Below are 10510 nucleotides of genomic sequence, written 5' to 3'. Positions count from 1 at the left end.
AGCGGGGCTGGGCCAGACCCCTCGCAAGTCGGACCAGGATCTTTGCCGGTGGCAGTGGCTGGACCTCACCCACCCCTGGATCCATTTCCAGACCAACTAACGCTGCTCCAGCCGGGCTGCATGCTCCACACGGCTGGCAAAGATCCCTTCCTCCCCCCCGCTCCCGGCGCCCGCGGGCTTTAGGTTCTCTCCTCTCTGAGCTGGGCATGCCCCGAGGGTTTGTGATCCGGCCTGCGCCCAGCCACGGGGCCGGCTCAGCCCAGCAGGCTTCGCTGTGACGCCCCCACACTAGCGAGGACGGACGCAGACACCTGAAGTCTTAGGGCTAGTGGCAGAATGTTTGTACTGGCTTCTTCCTGCCCCTTCCTGGGTGGCTTGCGCTGCCTTGGCTTCATGTTAATAATTTTGGCAAGAAACCCCTGCGATTACAGGCCCAGTCACACACGGCTCCCGCCTCCTGCTACACCGGCTCAGACCCAGCCCAGTCCTCCTACCTCTGCCAGATTAACCCCTCGGGGCAGCGAGGCCAGTATTCGCCCAGGAACGACCGGGCGAGTGTCTATTTCAAGGACAGGCAGTTGCCACTCCCCAAATTCAGGTTGAGAAGCCCTGATGCCTTCTGTGCTAGTCCCTTGACGGTGCTGTCGCTGACTCGCTGGGGGACTTTGGGCACCAGGTGACATTGCTCTATGCCGGTGGAGTGAAAGGCAGAGGTGGGGGGGGGGGGCGTGCATTGGTATGTGCAGATCATAGTCCCAGTTGTAGAGGCCCCGATCCTGTGAATCTCCTGAAGCCCCCCCTTAGCTAAGGATTATTCCCCATTAGGCGGGATCGGGGCTGGAGTGACGTTTACCTGTGGCAGAGAACAAAAGGCGTTACTCCCTGGAGTCGCCCAGCATTTGACATGATGTGGTCACAGGGTGTGTGCTAAACTCAAGACTGGAGACTCACTTGGCAGTGTGGCCTGAGGGATCAAGCTCTGGACAGGGAGTCAGGACAGCTGGGTTCTTTACGCCGTTCAACACGTGACCCAAGAGAAGGCTTTCCCCCTGTGCCTCAGTTTCCCCATCAATAATATGGCAATAATAGCTGTCAGCCTACTTTGTAAGGGACTTTGAGACCAATGGCTGACAAGCGTTCTGTAAGGGCTGTCGACTGCAGCTGTCGACTTCTCCATCCGCCTGCATTTTGTGGGGTTGAGGCTGTGTTTTCTAAAGCAACTGCCTCGCTGTTTTGTAATGCCGTGAACGAGAGGGCTCGTTCGCTCCCAGTGCTTGTTGTCTTTATCTTTCTATTTATTGTAGGCGGCGAGGGGGGGAGTTAGGCCTGGCCTATTGATCTGGGGAAAGCACCCAGACCCGAAACCCGTCTTTGGCAGGGAAAGATTTCAGTCAGCGGCTGAGGAATACTCACTCCCATTGACTCAACACCACCAGCGTGGGGAGCCTGATACGCCATGCGCTTGCTGGGCGTAACATATGCAACGAAGCCGGAGTTAGCGGCCTGGATCAGAGGACACAAGCTGGCCGAGGTGATTAGACCCAGAGATGCAAAAATCAGGAGCAGCTTTGCCGGTGACAGCTGGGTGTAGTGTCTGGCGACCCTTTAAATAGTTTGCAAGCCCGCTCACAGGCCTTTCCCGGCTGCCCGTTTGTGGTCTTTGGTCCTTACATTATGTGTTTCAACTCCAGGGACGAATAACCATGAGCACTGTCTCTGTGCAAACACACAAGGCCTCGCCAGAAGGCCCACACGCTATTTAAAGGGATCCAACCCAATTCCTCTATGCTACTGAGTAGCATCCTGAGGAAAGCATGGGAACGTGCTATAGGGCGCAGCCTGCCCTGGTTCTAAGGGCTGGCTGGATTGATCGGTGCCTTTTCCATGGCTGCCTTTCAATGCGGGTTGCCTGCAGTTACCAGCTGATGTTGCTGCATGAATTTCCAGCCCACTCGCGGGGCACAGGCTGGCAGCTGGATGTGCTGAGGCTGCCTTCCTGCATCAAGTGCGCTGGGCGCTGCGTCCGACCAGCGCTCAATAAGATATGAATTATTCCTACTTCTGGGCAGGCACCAAACCTGCCTGTTTCTGTGTCCGTCCTTGGATCGCAAGCGATCGACTGCGCTGTGTCTGCTTGGGTTATTTTTAACAACGCGCGCGCGCGCGTGTGTGTGTGTGTGTGGCATAAAACAGCTTTAAATCAAGACTGGAATAAACTTTGGCACAAAAGCGATTTTGTTCACTGTGTGAGTTTGTCTCGCTGAGAAGTTAGCACTAGGGCCAGGAGCCTGATGGGCTGGGCGATTTCCTTGCTTAGAAGCCGTGAGCTCTGTTAACACGGCCGGTTCTCCACCTTTCAAGCAGTGATGACGTCGAGTGGATTTGTTTCATTCCTCTCGCCTAAGCTAGAGAGTTCAAGAAGAGGGACTTGACTTTAGGACTCCTGGGTCTGGCAATTTACTGGTTGGAGCAGGAGGGGCTGAGCGTCAGGATGCCTGGGGTCTCTGCCCTGCTCTTGGAGGGAGTGTGAATAAGTGTTTGGGACTCAGGACTCCTGGATTCTATTCCCATATCTTTTTCCCGCCGTTGCAGCCGCTTGCCCAGTTTATGGAATGGACATTTGGGCACAATCCTCCCGTGCCGGCTCTGGGGAAGCCGGGAGGTTGAATCCAGCAGGGTCACTGACATACACTGAGCTCTTCCCTAGGAAAAGGGCGGGGGGCGCTGGAGCCTAGACACATGCCTCCAGAAAGCTGGGGTGCAGGGGACTAGCCCCCCACCTCTGTCCCCAAAGAAGAAGTGAAAGGGGGCGGCCTAAAGCGCAGGAAGGGACACGAGCCAGCAAATCTCTGCAGCATGCAAATGGCCAGGCGGGAGGATCAGTTAGGGCGGCCTGAAAGGAGCAATGGGGTGAAGTTACGCTGTGGAATAGTCTGCCAGGGCGATTGCCTTGCTAGCGCTGGTTTCCCATTAGCCCGGCTGAGCTTTCCCCCTTCCCCAAATCTAGCTGAGGTCTTTGGACGCTGAGGTGGGCCCCTCCCGGGCTGCTTGGGAGCACGCACTTCGCTCCAGAGGCTCCAGGGCGGGGATGGTTGTTTTGTTGGGTGTTGGCCTTGCCCTGCGGGGCTCTGATCAGGTCCCGGGGCACTCCCACAGATGTTACTAAGTGAAGCTAGCTATGGTGCTTGCAACGGCTCCCTTCCAACAGCCTGCGTGCCTCCCTGTTGTCGTTTTTAGCCCTGCGAGGTAGAGGTGTATTATGTGCCTCCCTGTTGTCGTTTTTAGCCCTGCGAGGTAGAGGTGTATTATGTGCCTCATTTGAAAGTTGGGGAAACTGAGGCACGGAGCCACTTAGACGTCCCACAGGGTTCCATAGAGCTGGGAATTGAACGCCGGGCTCCCAAGACCCACACTAGGCCCTCCCCCCCCCAAAATCCGCTAGTCCATCCCTCTTCTCTCCGTTCAGCCCAACAAATGAGACAGGAGCACCGGTTCCTCAACGTTTATTTCCCTCACGCATCAGTAAAGAAACATTCCATGGCATAAACACAACACGAAGCCCGTGGCCCGTAAAGCAAGGCATTATAGATACAAGCACAAGCGTTCCAGGCTGAGCGCACGGAGTAGGATTGGTCCAGGCGCTCAGCTTCTATGTTTAACACAGCGTTACAAATATCAGCATCCGTTCCTCTTGCTCTGTCCCTCGCGCTGTGATTGACCTGGGGGTATCGCTGGGCTGTGGCCAGAGGGCTCTAGACCGGCCCATAGAATCGTCTGTAAGCCTCTTGGAAGCCAATATGGTCAGCCAGCTCGTCGCAGTCCGGGTTGAGCTCGCAGACTTCGCGCTGGGCCTCGAGGGGGGAGTGGACGATGTCGTAAAACCTGCGCGTTAACACGGTGGGGTAAGGATTGTTAGCAAGTGCGCCACATGCGTTAGGAACCGATGTAAAATCAGCCTACGTGCAGGGATCGGGTCACCTGCCTTTGAAATGCACCCATCTCTGGGGTGGAATGTGGCGTCTTTTAATCCTGTGCACGATTGCTGGGGACTGTTAAACAGCTGCCACGTTCCACCCCAGAGGTGGCTGCATAGCAGCCCTGGACAAATTAATCCTGGGCCCCCCCATGGCTGGGAGCCATTAAACAGGCTGCCGCGTTCCCCCTCAGACAGCGCTCAGGAATGGTACGCAAGATGGATTTCCCCAGGGCTGACATGCAGCCACCTCTGGGGTGAAAGCAGCAGCAATGCCTATGCCACAGTTTAGGGCAGGAAGTGAGGACGTCACCTATCCCATGCTAATGAGGAGAGCGATGCCTGGGCGTGACCAGCGTTAGCGTGTGGGCAGGGCCCTTGCAAAAAAGCAGCCTGGCATGTTGAATGCCCGAACAGCAGCCAGGGCCACAGGCTGCTTTCTTTTATTAGCTCCTAGGGGCCGTAGATCAGGGCGCCAGCGTGCCGGGTGTGCTGACTGAAGCCTCGATTACAGCCTTGGCTGGTTATAGCCAATCACCAGCTACCGGACGGCTGGCCCAGGAGAGGGGGTTTCAATTCTCTGCTCTGCTACATCCTCCCTGTGTGACCTTGGGCAAGTCACTTCAGCCCAGAGCCTGAAAGGAATTATGCTGCCTAACCCCCCTGAGCTGGGAGTGAGGTGCCTTGAGCCCGTTGAGGCTGGGGATGGACACAGGAGCGTTGGGGGGTCGGTGTTTGAGGGTGGACGGTACCGGGTCATCTAACCCGGCTGCTTAATCTCACAGATCACCCCCCCGCCAGCTCCCCCAGCAACCCAGATAAGCAGGAAGTATTTCAGCCTTGGGGGGGGGGTGACACCGAGATCAGGAAGGGCCGAGGTGCACCAGGGAAGATGAATCACCTATCGGTTGTAGGGTTCCTATGGCAACGAGGGCCTGGTGGGAACCTCAGATCCACTGCTACTGGTGACACCCCACGGCTTCGGAAGGGGACCCACCCCCCCCACCCAGAGCCAGCAGCCACCTGCGGCTTGAGCACGCGCCCTTGGGCCGGGCTCAGGGCTTTACCAGTTGTAGACGTAGTTCCGTTTGTGTCTCCTCACCACCTCGGCGCTGTCCTGTTTGGAGATGAACGCTGCGAGGGCAGGAAACAACGGCGGCGTGAGGAGAATTGCTCCAGCAGGCCTAGCTGTGCCCCAGCCGGGCCGTTACGCTCTGTCGCTGCCCCGCATGGCTCTGGTGGAGATCCCAGACACAGAGCGGCTGCGGCTCTGTCCGATGGGGCAAATCTTCCACCCGCATCATTGCAGGGTCAGAAAGAGAACCCAGGAGTGCTGAGTCTCTGTCTCCATTGCGCCCCACTCTCCCCTGCTCTAACCACTGGACACCACTCCCCTCCCTGAGCTGGGAATGGAGCCCAGGAGTGCTGAGCCCTGTCCCCATTGCCCCACTCTAACCACTGGTCCCCGCTCTCCTCCCGGAGCTGGGAATGGAACCCAGGAGCCCCCTCGTCTAACCCCACATTCACACTGATTAGAGCAGGGAATCTTGTGCTTTGAACCGGCGCCAGGGAGCCCGTGAGCGCTGCGGGACGGCTCCCCGCATGGCAGGCAGCAACGCTGGCTCGCCCCCGGGCCAGGCCTCACCTTCGGAGCTGGGCGAGTCGTTGGCGCTGTTGGAATGATCCGACGCTGCAAAGCACCAAGAGAGACGTGGTCAGACACAAGCCGGCTCCTTCGCCAGCGAGCCGCTGCGGCTCCAGCCCCCCCCCAACACCTCGTCTCCTGCCGGGGCTGGGCGTGTAGCGTGGTACCAGATCTCAGCGGAGGAGAAAGGGTTTGGGGCCAGACGGCTGCAGGGTTTGGGGGGGGGGGCCTCACTAGCGCTTTAGGAACGTGACCCCGTTCACGATGTTTGGAAGCAAGAGAAGAGGGACTTGCGGGACATCAAACAGGGCCAGAGCTGGGCAGAGACCCCAGGAGTTCTGATTCCCTGTTCCCCCGCATCACCTTTCTCTACTGAGCTGGGGGCTGCTCAGAGCTAGGCCAAGCCGTGCATGAATCCAGCTTCCTGAAGGCAAAATGTCGGGTGCTCCTGGAGCGTGAGCCCCCCCCCCCCCCCCCCCCCCCCCCCCCCCATAACCTACATGTGCTTCTGCGCCGGCCAACGGGCAGCCTGGGATTTTCAAAGCCTACGCCGGGGGGGGGGGGGGGGGGGGGGGGGGGGGGGAGGCTTTGCTCCCTCAAAGCCCCGATCACTTTAAGCAGCCATAGGGGGACACACTCCCATAGCATCAGCCCCAGCGGGATTTGGGGGGGGGGGGGGAGCTGAGGAAGACCTGGCGTAGCAGCACCCTGCGCCCAGGTAATGCCTCTAGCAGCCCCCCCCCCCCCCCCCAGACCCCCCGTCTTACCTCCCTTGCAAAGACACAGGGTCACCAGCGCCAGCAAGCTCACTAGGGCCAGGGTCTTCATGGTGCCGGCAGGTTCCTCCGCTCGCTCTTGGAGGATGCTCTTCTGCTGCTTGGTGCAGCCCCCCCGGCTCACTGGCCCCCATTTATACCCTGCTGCTAGCCCTGGTCTGGCTGGGTAAAGGGCCACATCCTGCCCGCAGGCGGGGCGGGGTCTGGAGCTGCTGCCAGAGCTATTTGGAGCCCATCCGTCTGAGCACGAGGTTGCCAAACCCCGATGGCCATTGTGGTTTCAGGCAACAACAACCCTGCAGGGGGATTAGGAGCCTGTTGTGATGATCAGAGTCTTCTGCCTGGCTCAGCATGGGATGCAGCAGAGGTGTCTGTGTGTGTGTCTGTGTGCCAGGCATACCCAGGAACTGGCACTGACGGCTTATTGGGCGCAAATACCTGCCCCGGTCTAGGTCTCTTCCACGTTCTTTGTCCAGGGGAATAAGCACAGCCCAGGGAGATACAACAAAGTCCAGTGACACGGTGCCAACTGCTGAGATTTTTTTTTTTTTAATCACAAGGCTCACACCATTTAGTCGGTTTCATAAAGCCCCAGCTCCTGGAGTCACCTGATTAAGTGCCAAGCAGAGCCTGCCTTTTTACAAAGACCAAAACAAAACAAAATTGGTTTCTGTCCTTACAGCTCCAGAAAACAGCTTGAATCTGTGACCCTGATTTGTTCCTTTAAGGCAAAAAAACCCACATAAACAAATGCCCCTGTGTGTAGTAATACTGCTATGGAGGCACTTGGGACCTGGTCAACATTGGCCTGGGATGCTAACCCATTGGGAGAAAGAGAAGACAAAGGTATTAGGAGTGGGTGTTTTGTTTTATTGTTTATGGCTGCTATAGTTAGAGTTGTGCAACCCCCAATGTGTGCACAGTCTTAGCAAATGGCAACGTGACGGCTCCCCTGGTTGGCAGTCAGTTGCTGTGATTTGCATTCCCGAGGTCCCTAAGCCCTGATGCTGCCCCCCAGCAAGCTAACGAGCGGCTCGGAGACGCGGCACAAGCCAAAGCTCTGGGGGCTCCAAAGCGGGCGTCTGCAACTCGGCCAGGGAAGGCAGGCCATGGTTGAGGGGTGCGCAGCACAGCCTGGGCCCAAAAGACAGGCAGGGCGGCCTGGGCAAAGGGAGGGAGAGAGAGAGAGAGTTGGGCTTGAGCAGCCGATCTGGCTTCGGTGCCTAATTCCAGGGATAGGTGCCACCTTCTAACCAGCGCTAGCCCATCAGTCAGGTCAGCCGCATAAGCCGCTCTGCTGGGCCTTTCCCTCCTGGCTCGCTTAGGCAGCTTCCCCTTCCGCTCGGCCAGCATCTGCGGGTGCCTTTCACAGGCACCTGCCTCTGCCGGGGGAGCCCGCCGGGCCGAGGAGCGCCCAGGCATTGTGGTGCAGTGTGGATCATCGCCTGTGCGTCTGGCCTGTGGGCACACGTTCGGGGCGGCGGCCAGGGGCTCTGGACTACAGCGTGGGAGTGGAACGAGGGGGTGATCAGGGAGCTGGATAGAGAAGGAATCTCTAGAGAGTGGAGAGCTGGGGGGGACGGATTAGCCCACCCTCCAAAACCACCTGATGTCAGTGGGGCCAGAGCCGCTGTACTTAACACCGTCGCTGTTGGGCACAGTGTCTGAGTCCTAGTGTCCCCCCCACTGCTACCACCAGCTCTCTCATGCCAACGTGAATCCAGCGCTGGACCACGGCTCCCTGCTGCCACGTTTACCCTGCAGACTGCCTCCCCGTCTCCCGCTGCTCTGGGAGCAGGGCCTGGCTCAAAGGGAAGTTGGAAGCCAGAAGCGGCATTTTCTCTAAATAGATGGGTTTCCGGGCGGTGTCAGCCGGAGGGGGACCGAGGCCAGAAGCACACGCACCCCCTGCATTAGCAAATCCATTTCTGGAGAGGGCGGGGGTTTACTGCAGCCATTAGGCCAACAGGCTTGAGTCCCCGCTCCCACTGGCACGAGTGCGAATTGAGAGCGTCTCCGTTGAGCAGGAGGGGGAGCAGACCTGACAGTTTTTGGGGCAGCTTGGCAGCAGAGGCCCACTAGGTGACGTGCTTGCGGCCTGTAATTGCTGCTGAGCTACGGAAGTTTGCTGCCACGGCCCATCGGGGGTTTCCTCTTCGTGCGTGTACAAGACTCTTTAAGATGTAATTTTTTTGCCTAGCAATTTGGTGCACATTCCTTCCCCGGTGAATCCTGTCATTTAAGCTGATTTCCTGAGCTCCTGTCCCGGGCCGGCCTCCAAACCCTGGAGAGGGAACACGGCACGAAGCCGATCAACCCTCGCTCACCCCAGACTTCTGCTGAGTCCTTCCAAGGAAGCAACGCAAAGCGGCCGAGCTGTGCTCTGCCGCGTTCGGCAGGCAGGGGCCACGGCACGTCTAGCAGGGAGGCTGTGGATGGGCTGCAAGGGACCGAATTGGCCCCCCGCACAAGAGCTGCAATGGGCACAAACCAGCCTCAGTGGAGGAGCTCGGGACTGGATAACCCAGGGAGACCGAGCTCCCCGCTTAGCGCCCGTGTGCAGGATCGCAGCACGTGGGGCTGGGAAGCGTTTGCCCTGCTGCACCTCTTCTGCGGACAGAGCACTGCAGTTCCCATGGCTGCTAACCTGTCACTCCGGCGCCCGCTGGCCAACACGGCCTGTTCTAAACCCCGGAGAAGGCAAGCACGCCTGTAAGAGGCTCTCTGTGGCCCTAGGGCTCCATTCCTCACCCTCACTCATGACTCACCAGGCAGGGGCCCAGCGTGCCAGCACCCACCAGCTCCCTGCACCTTGTCCCAAAGTGGTGGGGGCATCCAGGGCTCTCTGGGCAGTGCCTACTTCGGGCTCTTTCCCCCCTTGGGTTTGCTCTCCCCCAGCTCTGCCCCCTTTTAATTTGCCCGCATATTTAGTTGACCTTGCTGGCTGCAAGAGGCGGTTGTTGTTTTGAGGCAGGGATGGGGGTTCACTTTCAGACGAGCCACAGAGCAGCAACATCCGTGCTGGGACTCAGGAGACCTTGCTTCTAAACTGCAGCTCTGCCACTGGCCTGCTGAGTGACCCTGGGCAAATCACTGCCTCGCTGTGTGCCTCAGTTTCCCCATCTGTAAAATGGGGATAATATCACCCCCCCTCCCCCCGGTAAAGTGCATGGAGACCTACTGCTCAGCTGGTCTTGTGGCCCAACAGCATTACTCATATCACCAAGCTCACTGGAGGATTAACTGCACGTCTTAAGACAATTCTCAGCCCAGCCCAGATGGAAGGGCGGAACGTTCCCCATTAAGCACGCTGCCTTTCTATGGGACTTGCAGGTATGTCTACACCACAGCCACTGGAGTAGCACAGCTACAGCTCCCTCCGTGGAAGAGCCTTGTGTCACTGTAGTTAATCCACTTCCTCGAGAGGCAGCCGTGAGGTCGATAGAAGAGATCTTCCATCTACCTAATCACGTCTACACCAGGGTCACCTAACTACATCACACACGGTGCAACATTTTTCCTAGCCCCGAGTGCTGTAGACAGGTTGATCTAGTTTTTAAGTACAGACCAGGCCTAAGGCACTTAAGTGCTTTTGAAAAATCCCAGCTTAAAGGATCAGTTCTTGACTCATTTCTAGTGAGCATCATGGAAGGTGCAAGGAATGGTTTGGGACGTGTGGACGAGGAAGGCGAAGGCGTGGGGTGGAGAGGCAGGAAGGATTGTGGGAGAAGCCGCATGTAGGCTCTGTCTGCGACCTTCCAGGCCTGCAGCATAGGCACTTATCCCTGCAGATACTTCCTCTCAGGGCCATGTTTGAACACGTGGCTTAACTGACGCGTTCTAGTTTTAAGCTTTGGTGATGGGCCTGGCGTGGAGCGACATGGCTGGGCATCTTTTAGACTTTAGCCAGGTGTTCTGCAATAAAGCAGGAACCCTTTTGCCCTTCAATCTCATAATTTATCCCCTCGGGAGCTCGTATGCAGGGCTGCTTAAACCCAACCCCCCGCCCCCTCAGCCTGCACACGTTTGCAGCAGGAGGGCTTTGAGTTCATGGCTGGCTCTGAATAGAAAGCGGTTTGTTTAGAATCACCAGCGCTCCTCAGGCCAGCGCTCCAC

The 10510-nt window shown here is 57.9% G+C and overlaps 1 protein-coding gene across 1 annotated transcript; it reads right to left on the bottom strand.

The window, feature by feature from the left end:
• Positions 1 to 3496: 3496 nt before the first annotated feature.
• Positions 3497 to 6447, bottom strand: BGLAP (bone gamma-carboxyglutamate protein). The gene is given in 5 exon segments (XM_067569622.1): positions 3497 to 3882; positions 4721 to 4733; positions 5036 to 5107; positions 5619 to 5663; positions 6386 to 6447. Coding segments are annotated over 5 exon segments (321 nt in total). The 5' UTR covers position 6447; the 3' UTR covers positions 3497 to 3752.
• Between the last annotated feature and the right edge of the window lie 4063 nt (positions 6448 to 10510).

The sequence above is a fragment of the Emydura macquarii genome, unplaced genomic scaffold (genome assembly GCF_026122565.2).
Source record: "Emydura macquarii macquarii isolate MOO-44397 ecotype Brisbane River unplaced genomic scaffold, CSIRO-AGI_Emac_v2 contig_2924, whole genome shotgun sequence".
Taxonomy (NCBI): Eukaryota; Metazoa; Chordata; order Testudines; family Chelidae; genus Emydura; species Emydura macquarii.
Note: the sequence above shows the minus strand (reverse complement) of the source record. Positions and strands in the feature narration are given on the sequence as shown.